Source organism: Puntigrus tetrazona, chromosome 11, assembly GCF_018831695.1.
Source record: "Puntigrus tetrazona isolate hp1 chromosome 11, ASM1883169v1, whole genome shotgun sequence".
Classification (NCBI taxonomy): Eukaryota; Metazoa; Chordata; class Actinopteri; order Cypriniformes; family Cyprinidae; genus Puntigrus; species Puntigrus tetrazona.
Genome location: NC_056709.1, coordinates 23,854,112 through 23,876,808, shown reverse-complemented (window position 1 = coordinate 23,876,808; position 22,697 = coordinate 23,854,112). Strand labels below are relative to the sequence as shown.

Here is a 22,697-nt window from a genome sequence, read left to right as displayed (position 1 = left end):
TAGAAGTATAAAGATTCCCATGCATATTAAAACTTTTTTAGGATTAATTTGATTACATAAACATGAATACAAACAAATATCAAGAAGATTAACAATGAAAAAAGGTGATTTATAATTGTAATAAACATTTTAGATACAGCTATGTTATTAAAGATGCTAAAAATATCTATATTTTTTTCATCATACGAAAGCGGTAAAATACATCTGCATTAATTAGAATTTATCGCTTAAATGTCTGTGTATGTGAAAGCGTGCATGTATGAGAGTGCCTTAAAGAGCAGCGCGAAGCCTTTTAAAGAGTAATAATTGGTCTGTTTATGATATAAAAAAAGACAAGTGCTTGGCCCAAAGGTCACTCTAAAGCAACCGGTAATTAGCTGCTTAATACAAAACAGCGACGGGTTTTTCATCCTGGACCCGACCAGCACAATGACTCACACTTCTGTGGACAACAAGTCTGTTGTCGGAGGTAAAAGGGCAGAGGAGACGGATGGGAAAGGTTAATTGTTAAGACTTTTCCTATGTGCGTATGTGCACAGACCGCCGGCATTTATTAGCGAAAGGTGACTGCGAGCTTTGTGTTTCTTTTTTGTGTCTGTGTCACCGAAGTGACTACAGAGGTCAAACCCGAGAGGCGGTGATGTCATCACAGGGCACGCAGGCGGGCGAGCAAGGCCTCCACGTCCGTGTCACCGTTGGATGAGCAGAGCGTCGGAGTTTGCTCTTTTTCCTTCTCCCTCTCGGGCCGGAGGGTCGGCCTGTGGGCTGCAGACGGATGGGGTTCGCTCTCGTAATGAGGCTCCTTGGCAGTGGGTGCTCGTGTCGAGTTGAAATTGATATTCTGCCGCGACCGTGACCTTTGCAGAGGTGCCTTCGTGTTTTCTGCAGGAGAAATGGGAGAGAGAGAGAGGAGAGAGAGAGAGAGAGAGAGAGAGAGAGAGAGAGAGAGAGAGAGAGAGAGAGAGAGAGAGAGAGAGAGAGAGAGAGAGAGAGAGAGAGAGAGAGAGAGAGAGAGAGAGAGAGAGAGAGAGAGAGAGAGAGAGAGAGAGAGAGAGAGAGAGAGAGAGAGAGAGAGAGAGAGAGAGAGAGAGAGAGACAGAGAGAGAGAGAGAGAGAGAGAGAGAGAGAGAGAGAGAGAGAGAGAGAGAGAGAGAGAGAGAGAGAGAGAGAGAGAGAGAGAGAGAGAGAGAGAGAGAGAGAGAGAGAGAGAGAGAGAGAGAGAGAGAGAGAGAGAGAGAGAGAGAGAGAGAGAGAGAGAGAGAGAGAGAGAGAGAGAGAGAGAGAGAGAGAGAGAGAGAGAGAGAGAGAGAGAGAGAGAGAGAGAGAGAGAGAGAGAGAGAGAGAGAGAGAGAGAGAGAGAGAGAGAGAGAGAGAGAGAGAGAGAGAGAGAGAGAGAGAGAGAGAGAGACAGAGAGAGAGAGAGAGAGAGAGAGAGAGAGAGAGAGACAGAGAGACAGAGAGAGAGAGAGAGAGAGAGAGAGAGAGAGAGAGAGAGAGAGAGAGAGAGAGAGAGAGAGAGAGAGAGAGAGAGAGAGAGAGAGAGAGACAAAAAAAAAACAACAGGTTCTCATGAAAACGTTCATAAAAGTTAGCAGCTCTTTGAGGACGAGTCGTGCCGACACTAAAGTCACTGAAGAAATGAGAGAGGAAGACGGAGAGAGATGCAGGCGACAGCATGACAACACGATAAAAACAGAAGAGCCGAACACGTAGACGCTCGCTCACCTCAGTAACGTCACCTCTCACCCTTTTTATTGCCGCTGCTGTTCTTTCTAGCCTTTCCAGTGCTAAATCTCTGTTCTGCACTGTGGCGCAGGGGCTTGTGGGAAGCTGTCACACTGACTTTATGCTCTGCACTGCTTCACTACCTCAGCACATCTACCTGATCAGACGGATGTAACCTCTGACCATCCTACTCTTACTCACTCTTAACACCATCCAGACTCTGACAGGACTTCAAAAGTCTGAAATCACAAGCAAACATGCTAAATGATCAGCATGACATAATAATAAATTATTAGTTGCAGCAACTTTAAATTAAATGCTTACAAATAACACAAAACCTTCATTAGAGTTATTACTCATTATTTTAAAGTGTAAATTGACCAGATACAGGCCCTAGATGCCTGTAAAAAAAAAAAAAAAAGAAAGCAAGAAAATTTGAGATACAAAGTCAGAATCATCCAATATTATTGTGACTTTGTAAATTAAAACAATAAATAATACCAATAATGCAAAATAATGCAAATAAATGAGGTCACACTTTATTTTTTAATTCCTGCTATTAACAAATTATTAACTGCAATTGTAAGTCAATTTCCTGATTTGCTGGTTATTATAGTATAGTAGCTTAGGTATTGGGAAGGATTAGGGATGTAACATGGTCATGAAGAAAATGCACTTTATAAATGAACAGTCAATATGTTAATAATAGGCATAGAATTGGTTACTATAATAAAGTGTCACCATAAGTAATAATACAACTGTAATGATGATCAATCTTGAAGTCACATTATGAGATTTAAAGTCACAAATGCAAGTAATAAATGTAGTGGCAGTCTTAGATATAAAATTATATTTCGCAATCATGAGAAATAAATGTCAACTTTCTTTTCAACTTTATAAAAAAAAAAAAATGTAACATTTATTTGTAAAAACTCTGATGTGGAAACTCCATCCCCAAATGAATAAATAAGCAAGCAAAAGAATAAATAAAAGCAAAAGCAAAAAGAAAGTCATTTCCATATTCACCTGACCTTTCCTTGACCTGTATGAACGCTGCATGGAGCAGAATGCCTGAGAAACCACTATAAGTTTTCCTGTTGGTCCTGGACTGAGCGGTTTTATCATCATACCACCAACGATTACTGCACAAATCTCAAATCTCTCATGACAGCATATATTACAGCCACTCCACTCACACACACACACACACACACACACAAAAGTATTACAAACAGAGCCTCACCAAGGTGGAAAGCACGCTCGTTCACTTCAGCACAGAGGCGAGGGAGAGAATGATGTATGAGTGCTTTAAACAAGGACAATCTCTACAAACAAGAAAGGATGGAGAATAAGAGAGAGAGAGAGAAAGAGAGAGAAGAAAAGAGCCAGCGATAACAGCTAAGCAAAAATACCGCAATAAAGGAGCCCACAGACATGACGGTCCTCAAACAAATTTCCCACTGAAAATACACAACTGCAACTGTTTTTCTCTCTCCTCATAATAGTTTCTAGGTCTAAGCTGCAAATTTAGACAGAGATGCATTCAACACATCAAATCATCTTTATCAAGCCATGATAGCAAAAGAAAACTCGATTTTTGCATTATCTTCAGAGTAGTGCCTTCTCATCCATGATACTAGGGTGTTGTTGAGTGCTTGCCAGGATGTTTCTTTTAAAGCGCAAAGTGCCGTGTCTGTCTCGGCAAAGAAGTCTACTCACAGGTATGATATTCAGGTCTCTAGACACAGTATTGTGTGTTCTTCAATGCACGTCTAAGGGATATTTTTAAAATTCAGGAAAACAAGTGCAATTTAGGGGATGGTTTTCTTCTTGCGTTCACCCAGGCTGCATTTGATCAAAAATACAGCGAAACTAAAATATGAATACAATGTAAAATATCAAATATTTCAAAAACAATACATTTATTTTTTAATATATCCTGAAATGTTTCATATTTTCCATTCATTCCTGTAATGTAGAATTTTCTGCTGTCATTACTCTAGTCTTCATTTCTCACAAGAAATCATTCTAATATGATTTGGTGCTCAAGAAATATTTCTTATGACCGATGCTGCATGCTAAAATCTAGTATTTGTTTTAATGAAAAGAACTTTAAACATTTATATAAAAAAAAATGAAACACTTATTTAAAAAAAATAAATGTCACTTTTGATCAATTTAAAGTATCATTGGAGGGATTTTTTTTTTTTTTTAACTAGTGTATTTACAAAAAGGCTATGCACGAAGTCAAGAACTGTAAAGATTAATGCTGTGTGAATGAAGGTCATGTGTGTTGACCCTTTTAAAGTGTGGTATATAGTAAGCGACCTCATAGGTCTGTGGTTTTGAGCATGGATAGGACAGACTGCAGTCCATTATGTCATCCAGAGCAAATGAGAGGTTTAAGATGAATGGTGGCTGTAATGTACAGTATAGGAGTGAGTGGTGAGCCATGCCGGAGTGTGTGTGTGCTAGTGATTTCTCTGCGCTCTCATTACTGCATTGTGAGAATGTGCCCTCGTTTGTCTCCGAGTGCCGCTCTCTGCCCTATGCTTCAGGCCACTTTCATTAGTCTCTTTGGCTCTTCCTCTTTTGCCTTCATTTCCTGCTCGTCCCATTTGCCGTTTCCGTTCTTAAAATAATCGTTCTTTTTCTCTACATGACTCTGTTTGGCTCCATACTGCTTAATTTCTTTATCCTCTTTTTCTTTTCTCGCTCAAACTGACCCTGTTGATATGGATAGGCTGCTTGTGTCTCATTAGTGTGAGGATGAGGTCTGTGTGTCTTAATGAGTGTTAAAACACAAGCTACAGTGGAGACGCTGTATGACTACATGACTTCTGACAGCTTCTTCTTTTTTTTTTTTTTTACCATCCGCCGAGAAGCAGCACATGCCAAGCTTTTTATAAACTTTTTACGAGGAGTGAGAGAACAACTTGAGACAAAAAAAACAAGCAAGAAGTGTTACTACAGAAACAAAGCAGTGAGCATCTGTAAAAGACACCACAATCGATCTAATACAGGACATTTCAATAGAATTACATTTTGCTCTCATTATATTTGATCAAATATAAAAACAGTATATCATTTTTTAAAATATTTACATGTAAACATATTTATCTACTTATATATTATACATAATTGTACATATTTATTATACAAATATATTCACTACATAAACATAACTTTCTTAAACATTTTATGTAAAAAGGTTTTTTTTTTTGGATGTGTTTAATCATTCAATAGAACTTATATTTATCTCTCAAAACATATAGAGATATATATATATATATATATATATATATATATATATATATATATATATATATATATATATATATATATATAAATATAGAAAATTTATATTTTAAACTCATGCAGAGAGTTTAGGCTAAATATATCTATAAACATATCTATATTTATAGACAATACTCCTTTTAATATGCTACTGCACAAATTCTGTAAGTCAGACTTTAAACGCAACAGTCAATTTAATAGGACCACCATTTGAATCATTTATCTATCTGGCCAATAATTCTGCACAACTTTCAATTAATATTCCACAAACATTCAAATCTGTCCATCCTTTCAGCTTCCCTCAAGCGTCTATGAAGCAAACACACACTGCGGTAGAAATCTGAACACCACGTTCCTTTCATCAGTACGTACCTCCTCGGTTAGGCTCATAAAAACTCGCTCACGTCCAGACTGTGCCATCAGAGAGAGACACTCTCATTCCTCTCTTCAAATAGAACAGGGCTGAAATACCAGTTTCTGACTTTAGAGATCATTTGCTCAATTTGCATTTTGACTGTGGGCCGCAGAGAAACTCACTTTCTTTTCATCTCTTCTCTCCTCCTTTCTTTTCCTCACTCTTTGCCTGAAGTTTTGGCAGGAGACTCGGCGAAACGTGACAGTGGATGAGGGCACTTGATCAACCTAACGAGCTTGAATGCAGACAGGCGTCCGATTAGTTGCAATGGAGCCTGTCTCGCGCCAATCGGGACTTTAGGGGCTCAGCACAATGCAATCTGTGACACGTAATTTCCTTCTCTGCATGCCGTACGGTGCGCCACGTAATCTATAGAAGTATTAGAAATGATTATACCATCCGTCTGACTGCATCCTAGCATTAGTAAGGCTGGAATTGGCATCAGGTGAACGGCTGAAGTCACATGCATGGAAATTAATGTGACTTTTCTCAGTGGGAGAAACAAGGTCATGCTACTGATACTCCTTTGACGGGACTTTGCAGCGTTGGGGGGTGTTTTAAGGCAAACAAAACAGAAACCATTATCAGTTATACTTTAATTAGCATATTAGAATAATGTCTGAAGAATCATGTTGCAGTTCAAAGGTTTGGGATCATTAAGATTTCTAATGTTTTTTTAATAGAGTCTCTTATCAAGACTTCAAAATGTGATAATATTATTGTGAAATATTATTGCAATTTATAATATTGGTTTCCTACTTTAATATACTTTGAGATATAATTAATTTTCATAATTACTGCACTCTTCAGTGTCATAAGATTTTTTTTTAGAAATCATTCTTATATACTGATTTATAATCAGCGTTGAAACTGCTGCTTTTTTTGGGAACCTTTAAAAGTTTAGTACATTTATGCAAAATGGAAATTGTTTGAAAAACTCTAAATCTTTAGCACTTTTTATTTATTTAAAACATCTTTGCTGAAGTATTAATTTCTTAAAAAGAAAAATTGACCCCAAAACTTCTAATTTGAATAAACGCTGTTCTTTTCAGCTTTTCTTTTCAAATTAAAGAATCCTGAAAAAAGCAAAACATTATTCAAAAATATTCTCCCAAAAAATATTAAGCAGCTCTGTTTCCAACATTGATTATAAATCAGCATATGATAGATTATGATAGACCATGTGACGATGTTCAAATTCAGCTTTTATTTTAAGAATCAATTTAATTTAAGTATGTTTAATTTAAATTTCATTAACATTTTTTTATTTGAATTTAATTTTTTTAAGCTTCTTTAACTTTAGTTTTTAACAATAAAACAGGAAAAAGGTTGGATTTTTAAATAAATGCTGTCCATTTAAACATTACATAAAAACATTAAGCAGCACAACAGTGGAAAAAATATCCAATGCCCAAAGCATAACCTAAGTTCACCTAAAACAAACAAACAAACAAACTTTAACTAAAGAGGATGCATAAAAAAACAAACTGGCCTGCTGTGAATTATAGCAGCAACATGAGCTGATGTAACAATACAGTTTGATGACTAAATTTAGCTTAATGATCGGGCTGTCCTACTGGCCCTCTCTCGTTTGGACTCTGCGCACACTCGTTTATCTACATTTAGATGGAAAAAGGGGAGATGGCACATGCGGACAAGGTCAAGGGAAATCAGAGCTAATTCTGAGCGGGTGAATTAGACCAGAACTACTGGTAATAAATAATGCCTTAATTGATGCCTTACGGTGCACAGGGACATGATTATGGGCTGCCACATGAATAACAGGGAACCCTGGGCGACAGAATATGGGTTTGGTTCTGTGCAAATGGCAAACAATGTCAGACTACCAGAGACTGTGTGTGCGTATTTGATGTGGTGGCTCTCAGATGATGAGGGGAGTCCTGACTGATAAAGAGGGCTGTAATTCAGAGCCCATGATGCTCTAATGTCCCTCTTTGTCTGACTGAAGGACTCGGAGAGCGATGACCTGCACATTATACCTTATGCCTACATGAGTTAAGCAGTAATTAAGCATATCAGCAGAGACATGCCTCATCCACTGGGCACGCAACAGCCACCCACTGGTGCCACAGGTAAAGCATGCTTTTTATGGGTTTCAATGGTCTTTCTCTGACATTTATGACAGTGGGAAGGCAATTAATATTAAAAAGATAAAAAGGAGGAGGCGAGGAGGTTTCAGAGAAGCTGTAACCTTCAAATTGCCAAGCTGCAGTAGTAGCGTAACCCCTGAACCCATGCAAGAGTCATGCATATCAAAGCTGGTCCATGTGTTGTTCTGGGATCAGCGAATGTGAACACTGAACCGAAAAAAGAGAATAAGCAATGATTCACAGTTAAACAGCATAATTCAGAGGTTCCCTTTTCTTCTCCAAAGACACTGTGTAGTATGTTGTGTGTGCATATTTTTGTGTTTTATGTGCCTCGGTGTGGGTGCATTTGCGTATCAGACATCTTGAGGTATTGAGATTACACAAATGTGGGCTGGGTCTGGATCTGGGTTTTGGTCAAAGACAAGACGGGGGCCAGTTGCAGAAACTTACTGCAGAAACTCCTTTATTTAAACTCATGTTAATCTAAACTGTGTCTTTCTTTTATCTGCAGATCACAGCATACTTCAACTAACCCAAATGTTGAATATTTTCAACCAAGATCAACGGCACTTAAAACAGCATTGATTTTTTTGCATTGAATTTGGTGATGTTTGTGTCAGTATATGGTCACATGAAAAACGTTTTCAATTTTAACTCGAGCATCAAGTCTTCTTAATTTATGGTTCTGAACTCTACTGAATTTCAGGGTCTTTCAAATTTGGTAACACTATTTCAATTTTACACTTCTGAAATTCTACTAACAGTAAGTAACATACAACATACTGACTGTGAGAATCTTTGCAAGTATATGCCAACTTATTGTACTAACCCTAAACCTACCTTAAGAATACTCAGAGTTACTACACATGCAGTTGGAAAAGAATGAGAATTATGTTTACATGTAGTTACAAAGTTACTTGTAGTTAGTAAAAAGCCTGAAGTGTAATCTAAATTTTGTCTTATGTAGAAGAAAGCAAGCTATAAGATGTTTAGAAAGACATGAGGGTGAATAACAAATCATTTTTATAAAAAGAAAAATGAAAAAGTGTGACATTATTTACTCATCCATAAGCCATCCCAAATATGCATGCTTTTGTTGTCGAACACAAAAGACATTTTGAACTGTTGGTAACCCTTTCCTCCACTAATGTTCAGTCTCCAGCACTCTGAATTTGTCTGATATGGGGTCCATGAATAGTAAAGTATGAATGCCTTTGATTGCTTCGCTCATTAATTCTGCATTTTCCCAGCATAGTTCTTAGACTGACAAATACAAGTCTTGAGGTCTAAACCTAGGCCTTAAAAGGGGTCCAAGTCTTAGTCTGGGTGAAATTTGAACTCCAACTCTAGTGTGTATACCTGTATAAATGCTCTCTCTCTCTCTCTCTCTCTTTGTGCAGCAGATGTATTGAATAATCAGAGTATTTAACAAAGAGCAGCAGTGGGGAGTTGTAATCCCACAGCATTCAGCGCCTCACAAAAATTAATTACAAATGAAAACGGCTTAATGCTTACTTGAACCCGGGGAGAGAAGAGAATGTCACCAAATGATATTTGTTTAGGGGATAAGGGGGGTGAAAAAGAGTGAGAGACAGAGAGAGAGATGCATGTTGTGCCGTTTCATGATTTTGAGATGAAACATCTGTATCTCAGCATCAGAGAGACTCTAGAGAGATCTTTGATGTTGACAAAATAATCAGTATGGCATTTTGAACAACATCAGCGGTTAAAATAGCTAAACACTACATAGTATGTACGTACACGAGAGTGATCCAGCTATTTCAGGTCACAGGAAGGTCATAACTTATAATTCACATTTTAGTACTTGCGCAAATACGCTCTTAAGTACTTTACTTTGACATATATGCTCTAACTAGCAGTTGTCTGCCCAAACAAACCAGCACAAGACCAATAACAGACAGACAAACCCAACCTGAAAGATGCAGGATAAATGAACACGAGAGAAGGGGGATGTATTTGGGGAACACGTGCCCTGCAGTGTGAGTCTGACCCAGTCATAAGACTAATTGAACGTTACTGTGTCATACTGAAACAAAAAGTTTACAAGCAAACAGAAATTGGTTGGACAGCACCTGGCTGGATGCAAACAAAATACTAGATCCTCCCTGACAAGCACAACAAATACAAGCATTTGGAGGGAATCAGAAGGATCAGACCCCAGAGAAGTGTTGATCAATCGAGTGGTGTGTGTGTGTTTGTGTGATCTATACCCAAGTGTAAGGACACAGATGGCCGCTCTATACAGGCCACTCTCTCACATCCCCGTCCTAATCACTGCTACACGGTAGCTAATGACCTGAGACCACTGCCACCATTATGATCTCCTAATATGACTAGATCATCACTCTCGTCACCACATCAGGTGGACTTTACCTTTCATGTAGTGATTTGAATAAAATACGATTTATCTGCTTTTATATGTTGTTGAAAACCTGTATGACCTTCTGTGGAGCACAGCAGATATTGTTAGAAATAAAACCACAAAATGGTTTGGTTAAAAAACCTAAAAAAAGACTTCCTAAAAATATCCAAATGTAAAACATTTAGACCAAATGTAAAACATTTTCATTAAACATTAAAATTTCTATTTCTAAAATAAATGCTGTTCTGGTGGATCCTGGATGAGTCCACCAACACACTCTATAGTGTTTAAAGATTGAGGCCAGTAACTGAATCAAACCCAATAAAAAGCAGTCTTTTAGCTATCACCATTGTACCTTTGGGAAATAAACAATCCCAGGATGCTCCAGGGCTACTGTCCCAGTAATAAGTGTCCTGGGAACCATTTTAGGACACAAGGGTCTGATAAATGACTGCTTACTACAAAAGTTCCCCATCCGTCTTCTCAAAGGTTTACTGAATTCACCTTCAGAAACAAGGGCTCAAATTGAAGGCCAGGTGTCTTCTGGTCAACCCTGTCGAATACACTCTGTTGGCATCACAGATACAAACTATCAGACATAAGCTGCCTAGAAAGACAGTGTGAAACCGATTTAGTGACAGATATGAGACACAGCAGAGTATCCCCAGACAGTCACTAAGTGAGACAGACAGTATGCTGAGATCAGGACTGGGCTCTCTTCACGAGCTGCTCTACTGCATTGAAAAAGTTCATGAACATTTTTGTGCGGATACATGCATGTGGGTGAAAACGTACCTCTAATTGGAAGTAACGTATATCTGTCACTGTGAATCTGCTCGCGGTAACTAGGGCGAACGGCTGGATAGCTGCACAATTAGCAAAGATTCAAACGAAATCAGTCGTCACGTTGACAGTCTCTGTGAAGCTCCACAGAACAGGAAGTTGGGTTGGGGTTTAAAGTAATTAGAGAGAAGGAATCTTCATTTGAATGCCAAACCTGATGAGTTTCCTGAATATTTTAATAATTATTCAATCCAGCCCACCCCCATTTATATCGCTGTCTTCGACTGTCTCACTCCATTTTTCCACTATTGCCAAGCTCCCTTTCGGTGATTTTTTAAGTCATAGTTTTTGTATTCAAAAGAAAATGCTTTTGAAATATTTTGTCATGCCATATTCATTTATTTTTACATAATTTACTCACACTGAAACTGCAAATAATAAAATGTAGAAAGCCAGTCAACTGATGATAATATAATCAGTTATTAAATAATAATATTATTTTATAATAATTGTGAATTATTTATTATTACTTATTGAATTTCTGGAATAATATAAACACCGTTTTTTGAAGACTCAATTAAAATACTTAAATTATAATTAAAATGTATAACTGCTATGCCCACAACAAAATATAATGGTGTGCATACATATGAGCATCTTGTTACTCACGGCATGTTTTTCGCAGCACTCGTGCAAATAAAAACATTGCATTATCAACCATGGTAGAGAAATTCACCTCTATTTGTTTCTTTGCATTGTCTTTGTATGTGATCTGCTGTTTCATTTTCACCAACAAAAAAAAATAGTATTTGAAAAACTCCTGTTTCTCACATTCTCTCCCTCTATCACTTCCTCGCTGGCTCCTACTCTTTCCTGTCTGTTGTCATGAAGTGCTATTGATTCAAGCCTAGTCCAGTCTGTGTGCTCTCTCTCCCTAGACGCTTCCTCTCTCCATCATTCTCTCCGTCTCTCCCTTTTTCTCCCATCAAAGTCCTTTAGGTTAATGAGTAGACTGACTGATGAGCTGCAGACGGAGCGAGGGAGAAGAAAAAAGGGGGGGTCGAGTGGAGGGGTGCAGACAGTGAACTGTCAGTTAACCAAGATGGGACTTATGGGAGGGGTGGTTGTAATTGATCGAATTCTGCTGTAATGTATTACCACCTCCACACACGGATAATGGCTAACGCTGCCTAATGACTGTGGGCAACGACCAACACTTCATTGATAGCTGATGTTTGCTATTCAATTCTCTTCTCATTATAGACTATATAGACTAGTTTTCCGCAAGTCTCAGCCCGTTGCTTATTAACGCGGCTTCAGATCCAGTGTGATCCAGTGTGGCAAAGCCCTGGAATCTGATCAGGTGAGATGTTACATCATCGGATCAAACACAACTATTGTTTTAAATGACTTTTTGAAGTTTACTCCGCTCCGCTCCAGGCTTTAAATCGGACTTCCCAAGTCACCGGGCTTTTCTCTCAGCTGCCTTCGACAGCTCTCAATATGCACATCCAACCTCATGAAACGTACTTATGAATTCAAAACAGCCTCAAGTCATGCTCCATATTTCATTGAAGTTGAATATTTAAAAAGATCAACCCACTCAAAACCCTATAAACCTTTCTTACGGAGGCTTCTCTGTCCTAAAAATAAAATCTCATATGCCATATCATATTACAGGCGGCTCCATCAGGCTCTCGAGCATCCTTTAACAAGCAGACAGGGTCGTTCTGGTAAACAGGCTGTCCGCATCTAGAACGTATGTTCCTCTCCTGGTCTCCTCCCTACTTGAACACGCTTCCTTTTCCTTAGCTTTCTCTCCACAAAGGCCACATTTAAACACCTCCAACAGAGGCTGACAATGAAAAACTTGCGAAATCAGGCCACAAACAATTAATTATTTGACTCTTACATACTACATTTAACAATCACTGTCCAAATGGACCTGCATTAAAATCAAGTTCATGCATTCTATAGGAATTTCACTAGCATGGCATTTCAGGATTTCAGAAGCTATTTAGCCACGTAGACACTATTTTGCAGTGGCGCAGTCGCTAGTTTCCTGTATGTGATAATTGCTGTTTATATACTTTACTGATACTGCACTCCTACTAAATAATTATAATTATATATTAAATTTCAAATTTGTATAATTTCAAACTGACATCTTTTCTGACTCCTCAATCTCTTAACTCACCAGGGCTAAAGCAGCAACTGTCCAATTTGCAATTATAAAGCTTTACAGTTAATGGTCATAAAAACACATCTGCCAATCACACAAGGTTAAGACAAGGACCACTTCTCTCTGTTTGAAAAGGGTATGGGTTTTATTTTCTTCTGAGATTGACATTTACACAATGCAAAGGTTCATTTATCTCCTTTCTGGACGGTGTGCTAACCCTTGGGCTCTAAATGTTCTTCTGTGAATTCGGGCCAACTGTGGCGCTTTTGTATCTCTAATACAACAATAATAACGCCACTAATGTCAACAGCTGTGGTACATTTAATCAAATCAGCCTGCCTAATCCTGCTCCGGTCAATAGAACCCAAGTAGAAACGAACGAAGCCTGATTCAGACAGTATAAAAGCAGGTTGAAGGTCACATGTTTTTAATTAAACTTAAACAAATGGCTACGGAGTCAAAAGACGGTGAATTGTTTCAGCTCATAATCTCTAATGAGACTTTTGGCGTAGGCGATAAGAGCAGATGCCTCATGCATTTGTGAAAGGTCAACTCTCATTGCCATTCTGACATTGTCTCTCTCGCCTCTTCCCTCGCACGGCACATGCCCGTTTCCCTCTCAAACAGGAGGAGAAAAATCAGCACGCTCGCCCTTTTAACAAGAGAACCCTCTTGACGGTTCTGCCCATGCATGAAGCCGTAAACAGTACACTGAAAACATTCCTCCTTATTTAATTAGATCGCAACGATGCTTCTGATAAAAATACGATTTTTAAGATGACACGTTTGGTGATTTCTCTACTGGACCGTCTGTAAAAACAGACTTTAATAAAATATGCAAAAGAATTATTCGCACATTCTTCATAAACAAACAAAAAACCACCTACTGCTGCGTTTCTGTCCGCCTCATGCAGAGATTAATAATGAAGCAGCCTGACATTTGAAACAGAGGGACCGATTTATAGCGGTTTGCTTTTTCACTGCACACACGCAAAAAAAAAAAACACTTTAACGCATTTGCCAACACTTTCAGACCTCGTATCAAGAGAGGGTAACGAGTGAGCGGTAAAGTTGCATGCCACACATTTCATGTGTATCAGTGGTGTAGTGAACAACACATCATTATACTAGACAACAGTTCAGTCGTCGGTCTCTTCTGGGCAATACTAATGGTTAATTTAGCTCCTGGACCACTGTGGCAGCCATCTCATCACAATTAGACCTAATGCAAGACCTTGCTGAAGGTCACAGATGATCTGTTACGAGGAGAGAGAGACAGAAAAAAAAAAAAAAAAAAAAGATGCAAATTAACTGAAGCATGACTGTCCGGTGAGATTTTTTTTTTTTTTTTTTTGAGGGGGTACACGTGAACTGAGTGGGTGTGTGAGAATGTGTGTATATTTTTACACTCCCCCCTGGTCAAAGACGGAGCAATTAAAAAGACATGCACCAATAAGCTCCTTCTTCTGTAGAATGTTACGGAAACCTCTGCTGAGACAAAGAGAGATAGATTATAATCTTATATCAGAGCTGAGGAGAGATCATAAACAGCACACTTAAAGGACAGGTCTGAGGAAAAAAAAAAACACACTCCATACACGTATATATAAAAACTAATTAATTTAATTTACAGTTTTGATGGCATTTTATTTTTCTTGAATTTGAATAGGTACAATTTCGCACACAGACAAACAAAAAGCTACTTAAATTAAGAAAAAATAAATATCAATGTTGCTTTTAATATTAATTGACACACCTTGAGTTAACATTGAAAACAATTAATAGTTTTACATTATCAAATGTTAATAAATGCTTTATACATATATTGCTAATTGTTCATTCATGTTAGCCTTCTTGAGGCATGCTAAAAAAAAGTCAATTAAGATGATAGCTATGATAGAGAAAATGTTTTTAAGCAGTTCTCAAATAAAAATGAATAAATTCCTTCTACATCTAAATGAGAACCAGAACAAATGGTCCTCTCTCTTCTAATTGATAAAGCATCATCGGAGAGATGCATGAACACAAATCAGTTACCTTAGACTAATGCGGTTGACCTCTGACTAGCTTTTCATCAATGAAACAAAGCCAGATCAAAACGGGCTGAACAACAAGCACCAAAGACATCTTTGTTCTCACAGCTCTCTAAAATCCCACCCGAATGTACGCCAGAAACATTCAGAAGTCCTCTGGAGGCTAATGATGTACGGGACACAAAGCGAACCTTGTATCTGAATGACCTATAATCCATAAAGACATAGTGCAATGGCTTGTGGTGGCAAGGACAGGCTGCAGATTAGATTGAAATTATTGATTTGAATCAATTGAGAGAGTGAACATTTCCCTTGACCTCATAGAACAGAGAAACAGAAGTAATTGAATTGTACCAGTGTATATTGGGTGTGTTCAGGTACAGTCATTTGGAGACTCGCCTGGTGGCCCTGAAGGACTATTGACTTAACAGAAAGCAGATCCAATGATCAGGGCTAAGAAGACAAAAGCCCTCCATGTGAGCATGTCTGCAGAGATACGTCTATAGAATTTTAGCACTATAATCCATTTCCTAAGGAAGGTCGAAACTGGTGAAAGATAGAAGGAAAACGATAAGGTGGCATGAAATGAATATTACTGGTGTAAAGTAAAAGTGTGTTCATTTACACACAGGGCCTAAAACAAACACTAGCCAAAGGGCCATATCTCAGTAAAAAAGTTGTGTTGATTAGTGTATATATATATATATATATATATATATATATATATATATATATATATGTGACAGGGTCAGTCGCCAGTTGGAGTGCTAATACTTTATGAATTATAACACTGCGATGTAGTGAGAACCACAAACAGAGATTCACCGCTTCTCTGTAAGAGAATAAAATAGTCTTTTCTGAAGATGAGATTGCATGCAATGTGAATTCATATCCTATAACATGGGTGAACGTCACATAAGCAATGCAAATGGAATATGTATTTAAAAAACTCACAACGCGATGGCTTGCTCCATTTCCCGAAAACAATCAAAGGACAAGAATCTCAACAATGAGTTTTTTAGGGCTCAAAAAAATGTACTTGAAAATGTCGATAAACTGATTAATGCATCAACAAATCTGTTTTCTGTTTTTTTTTCTTAAAATTAAAGTAGCTATAAGACAAATGTGCAAATATGTTTAGCCATTGTAGTAGTAATAACCATAGACATGTATAAACGAATCCATCATCTTGTAAAGGTCCACTTGATGTAGTAAGTATGGTCCACTTTACCATACAGCTGTAGATTCACAGACCATCAGCTGTTCTGGACTGTGGCATCTTAAGAATGTTCAGAGACGTCATATCAAGACCTCCACAATATGGCAGAAACAGTCGCTAATGAGACATCTAAGTACACATATATCTGTGGTATGATAATAACTGCCTGTTTTTGCTTGCTTTATGGCCAGTAAATTATTATCACATCACCATTGGCTGAAGTTAGTTTTAGGCCCTGTTTACACATGTTCAGAGATCGTTTTACACACAATTTTCTGTAGAGCAACAGGGTTTTCATGCCTCACAGCATCACAGCAAGCTGTACGGCCCCCTGCAGTGCTCTACCTGCAATGACAAGCCCACTACCACTTTCTTAAAGACTTGCACGAATAAAAGACAACACCAGCAAGTAAACAAATGTGCCCTTGGAGCAATCCGTGGCAACTGTTTACCTCTATATCAGGAATAGACAGATTTGCAAGATAATGTTAATCGTGATTAGTCTAAGAGTGACTTTGTTTACTCCGAGTTAAACTTCCTTAGTGGAAGTTACTGTGTGATGCAAGAGACGACAGTTATTGTTGTTTTTAATCAGAATAAGAATATATGTTCTTGTGATTTTTAAAGCCTATAGTATTGTGTGAGAATATTTGAAGCTGAAATTACATTTCTGTGGAGACACTCAACCACTTGTTGCAGATATTACAATCATTTAGCTTTTTGCACTTTCACCTGGAAAATAATTACAAAATATTCGCTTGACAAAAAAAAGAATAATTATAACATCTTAGATATAACTTCTAAATACTGCTGATATTTTGTTGACAAATAATACAACGTTTTATAGCCAAAATATGAGAAGTAATCTCACACAAATTTTTACTAAAATATTTTTATTCAAAAGAAAATAGTACATTCCGTCTTGATGAGCATAGGGTCAATGGAGAGCTTACTCTACACTAAAAACTCATCGACCCTAAATTTTGAATTGTGGAGTATATTTGTATTTGAAAGAAAATGCTGTAATATTCTGTTATGCATTAGAGCATGTCAACGGCAAGAGTGTGTATCGATTTAGTTTAAAGACTGACCCCTCCTCTTACTGTGAATTTGAATAACCGTGTGTATTACAGTGTTGGTGTTTTTACGCTGCAGAGTAAATGTGTGACCGCGTAAGTGTTACAGTATGTTTTATAGGCATGAAAGATTTGCTCAGCGCTTATGAGGTGTTGCCGCTGTTGTTTACTCTGCAAACTGCTACTATCCGACCCAAACACACAGAAACACACACCCCGAACAACCTCTCTCATTCATCAAAATCTCAGCACTAGAATTTCAGCAGGAGCACAAACAGTCCTGTGAGTATACTGCTACGGAAAGGCTTCCAAATATCTAAAATGGCTGAAAGCACAAGAAGAGGAGGAGAGTGAAGTGAGAAAGAGGGAGGCAATTAATCTGAATGTTCACAGAGGTCAATTGGCCTTAGTGCCTTCATCAGGAGATGAGGAGATGCAGCCTTGAGCAGACCACCACGACTTAAAGGGGGGGAATCGAGGTCTGAGCGGGCCTCATGATTATTAGCGTAATTAAGTTTGTATGGTCATTACAGAGTGTTCCGATGAATGCCAGCCATGTCAAATTAAAATCCAATGTGAGGTGGCATACTGATTGAACCCACAGCCACATTTAAATATCCTCTTTAACAAGAGTGAGAGATCAGACAAAAACAGGTGTGTTTCAAGCTCTCGAGTAGACAGAAGATCCACTAAAGCACTAGGGCTGTTTATTATCTGGAGTGAACAGGTTTTAAAAGAGGCTTTCATAAGCTTCAGTGCAATAAAGACACAGATGAGTTCTAGAGCAGCATGCGTGAAGGCCTCCGAGCTGCAAGACGCTCATTGTTCCTAATAAACCTGTCTATCTCTCTATTTCTCTGAAATCTGTTTTTCTCCCCATTATATATTTTTTTGGATTCTGTTTCTTTATGTTTTTTTATTTTTTCTAGACTCTATTTTAATGGTTAAGTTAAATGCTATTAATCAAAAAGCATGTCTGATTAACTGAAATCATGAAACTTAATTTAACAATAATTTTGTGGGAAAGTGTTTCAGCAAAAAAACACTCAAAGGAGAAGAAAAATGGTGCTGAGAAAGAGAGTGAGTCACAGAAGTAGAGGTCCTTGAGGTGGGCTGACACTGATAAAGGTCTGCTCAAGCAACTGAACGGTCAAAGATGAAAAAGGAGAAGAAAACAGTTTTTTTTTTTTTTTTTTTTTAGCTTTACTAAATCTGCAACCTACTGTTATCAGAAAAGTAGACACTTTTTAACTTTTTTTTGTTTCTGAAAAGCTAGCATTCAGCAACAGGTTTCACAGAGTTAAAACACATAATAGAACAAGAATTGGGGTTAAGCATTTCTACAAGCTTCTTTCTTCCTATCTCCCTTGACTCGTAAACACCACACAGCTCCGGTTTGGAGCATGAGCGCAATAACGATCCGTGACAACCCTCCCCATGAGGCTTAGCCTGAGATTTGGGTTTCTGTCTGTCACCACTGTGTGTGAACCCTCTGCTGTTAGGACTGCCTCTGTCATCCACAGCACAGAGAGATGGAGAGAGTCAGAGAGAGAGAGAGAGAGATACTGACAGACAAAGACAAAGAGAGAGAGCTTTACAGTAATGTGATAGAATACGCTTTCCTTTGCTCTCTGATAGCTGTCGCTGGTCTGTCCGTGGAAGTCTGCTCAAGCCACATCGGGGAACGTGCTGCCTCATGCATATTGCAAAGAAAAATGGCAAGCGTGTGTTGAAATCACCAGTTCTAATTGATTCTATGCAGTTTCGGAATGTTAAAATGCATGTTTGTATCAAAACAATTTTCTATGACCAAGGTTCTGTTTCTCATTTTTTTCCCCCCATAATTTATTTAGCATGCTGGGTAACTAATGGGGGCTTTGGGTAAAAAAGAAAAAGCAAAAATAAATCACAAATATTTTCGCAATGCTGAAAATGCAGACGGAATCCAATGTTTAAACAGAATTGACTGTATAATGAAGAATGTCATGGATATACCAAAAACAGCTCAGCGCACTGAAATCAAAACGCCATATGGACTACTGCAACAAAATAAAGAAATAAATATGAATCCTGCATGTTTTGCGTGTCTCTGTATGAATGAATGGCGCAGATGAGTGGTTTTGTTTACTACACACATACTGAAGCGTGTGTGACCCTCGTGGTGTTTTCAGCCTCTGAATCTGGAAAAATTAAAACTAAATTTATGAAATTTGACGATTGCAGCATTACATTTACAGTAGATCTGCTCACGCTTTTGCAACACATTAGGTTTCACAACAGCAGATAATTATATTGCTTAATTTAGATATTTCATCACACATTCTCAACCCTTAACCAGGCATACTGAGACTAGAATCATCTGTAGATTAAGCTTGCAGGTGTTCCACGCTAAAGGAGAGTCCAGAGGTACTCAGCGTGACAGTGACACCTCCCTGCCTCCCCTTCCTCCCTCATTTTCCTTCTCCTCCAAGAAGGGTATTTAGAACGCCGCCCCAGAGGTCTTTTGTCTGTCTGTAAAGTGGCGTAGTCAAGGGGGAAAGAGACTGTTAGCTGTCAGGACTGACAACTAAAAGGACACACACACACACAGCCCACCAGTAACCGGAAAACAGGCCACATAGAAAAACCATGCAAACACGCTTAAAAGAGAGCGAGGAAGAGATGAAGAGAGTTTGTACACTGTCAGAAAGTTGAAAAGCTGATTTAGATCCGTCCTCTTGCTAATTCTCTTCAGTGAGTCAGCACATCTCTGACTTCCCATGAGCACTGAATACTTGGCCTCTGATTAAAATTGACTGGATGAAGGAAAAAACAGCCTAAACCAGTGTGCTCTAAAAGATTCTTATTTCTAAGGGCCTTTGCAACTTTTGATCGATAGAACAGAACAGAGGGGACAGAAAACACACTCGACTATAACAAGCCATAACCAAACTGCATCTCCTGTTCAAACCACGGCTCCAACAAAAAACTTGGTGACTCGGGCATCAGCATAACTAAATCTAACTTTTATTAACAATATTAATATTTCAGCATATCAAAAGACTAATCACAATTGTTTTGTTCTAATTCTATTGTTATGCCTAGCTTTTCAAATCTTTTTTTTTTTATTATTTATAAATATTTATAAAAAAATTAAATATTTATAAATATAGATTTTTTAAAAGTCTTGATTAATTGTTTACATGCATTCGTTCAAGTATTAAAATAGCTTATTTATTTGTTTTGTTTCGATTTTCACAGAGTCTTCTTCACCGGAGTTATCCAATTTCTTATTCACTGGGGGTTTGTAAGGCAATATTTTCTGCAAAGGCGCTTTGGAAAACTGCCTTTATTGTGAAAAGTGTTAAACAAATAAATCTGAATTAAATTAAAATGGTTTCTCTTTAGATTTATGCATCCAACAATAATAGATGCACAGTCTGCTTAATACAAAGTAAATATTTCCTAGCTAATATTTCAATATTTTTTGTTTTATTAAAATTCTTTGATTCTTTTGGCTTTAGTACAATGGAAATGTAACTGCTAACATTTCAACAGGATTTCTGTAGGTCTAAAGTGATGAGTACACGGCAGAAGCCCAGTAAAAAAAAGAGAGAACAGGAGAAGCGAGATGTTTCTATGAAACAGAAGCTGAAAATTAAACCCTACAGCTAATAATAGTTTTTATTACTTTTGGCTAGTGTGCTAATATTAGAATTGCAGTAGAATGCAAGGCATCTTGTTGGTCACTCCAAGATGAAAGTCCACATGCAAGTGTTAAGAAACACACACACACACACACACACACACACACACACACACACACACACACACACACACACACACACACACACACACACACACACACACACACAGAGAAAGCATCACACTTTATTACACACACACACACACACACACACACCCCAAGAGAAAGCATCTCTTTATTATTAAGCAGATCATGATGGCCTGTTTGGTTGACAAAAAAAAAAGATGGTGATGAAAAACAGAGGAGTGTCTATGAAGAAAAGATGTAAGAAGACACATTTCAGACCTCCCGGAGAGATCGAAGCATTTCACTAAAGCAAATCACTGGCATAAAAGCAACAGTCTTGTCAATAAAAATGTCTTATCCATGTTAAAATGAGACACGAGGCATTTTGAAATCAGACATCAAAGAGCTCGTCTCTGGAAGGAACAATCTCTCTTTTTAGCAAATGAGCAATCAGTCCAATAAAGACATGCAGAGCCTTTCAATCCATTACCGAAACTTACACAGTGGGTTCTGAATGCTCTCTTCATTAGAAGGAAGGAAAGCTAGCACCAGTCTTAACCAGAGAGAAAATTTAGCTGGAGAAAAAGAGGAAATATCAATATGACCACAAAATCTCTTTCAAACTTTTACATGTACATACACAGAAACACACAAGAGTTAGGAGGCCACTAATCTGGTAAAAGATTCAACCTCCACAGGTTTACAGACACACACAGGTATAGTTTCCCATAGTTCTAGTGCTGACTTTAAGTCGCTGAAACATTGATCGCATTTCTGACTTGACTTTCTCGTTAACTATTTCTCTGCAGATACTATCCTGATATCAATTCACAATGTCTTTTACACCAACTTTTTTTTTCGTTTCAGGATAGTCGACTTCAACCTAACAAGGTAAGACAGGTTTCACTCAAAAAATATCTAATCATGTAATAATTTATTATTCAATAAATCAAATAAAAAAAAGAGCAATAACGTGCAATAATGACAAGTCTCGGTTAGCCTAACGCAATACACTTTATTATCCCAAATTAGGATAGAGAGTGCTAGAGTTAGAAGGTCAAGTAAAGATGGAGGAGATGTACTTTTAGCTGCTTCTTGAAGATGACTAAGGATTATGTATAAATGCATATATATTGACATAAATAAATGATGACAGTTTTTATCACTTTAAGTTCCTTCTAGCACTTAAACAAAACCAACAAGACTGATTAACTTTAGAAAACACCAACTTGACATTTCACGCAGTGGGTTCAGATGTATAAACTTTTACAGTAGTCACTAAGTGGGTGCTCTTATTAATAATTAAGTCAAGTCTGTAAAAAATGATGACTGTCTGATGAGGTCACGTCTGAGGAGAAGCATCCGTCTCAGAACACTTGACCTTGTATTCAGTCACTCCACAGCAGATGAACTCACGTCATTTCCTTCCTCACTGATCAAATAAAAACACAAACAACGACACCAGGCCAAAAGTGCCTTTTACACTGCTAGACAGATAAGATTTATAGGAGAATGTACAAATACAAGTAAAAGAGCAAGTGGCAGAGAAAGAAAGAATGACAGAGAGCAAAGCATTGCCACATTGTGAATGTGCACATCTATTCTGAAAGTCTCTTTTGGTCACCAAGATTACATTTATGTGATAAAAAAAAAAAAAAATCCATAACATTGTAAAATATAACAACTTAATTTAAAATATAACAACAATTGAAACTGTATATA

The 22,697-nt window shown here is 37.8% G+C and overlaps 1 protein-coding gene across 4 annotated transcripts in view; it reads right to left on the bottom strand.

Moving 5' to 3' along the window:
• Positions 1 to 232: 232 nt before the first annotated feature.
• The window catches only part of diaph3 (diaphanous-related formin 3), a 250,472-nt gene continuing 228,007 nt past the window's right edge, over positions 233 to 22,697 (bottom strand). For all 4 annotated transcript variants that reach the window (XM_043251235.1, XM_043251238.1, XM_043251236.1 and 1 more), the window contains one exon: positions 233 to 882. In XM_043251235.1, coding sequence (XP_043107170.1) covers positions 647 to 882 — 236 coding nt within the window. In that variant the 3' untranslated portion in view covers positions 233 to 646. The remainder of the gene's footprint in view (positions 883 to 22,697) is intronic.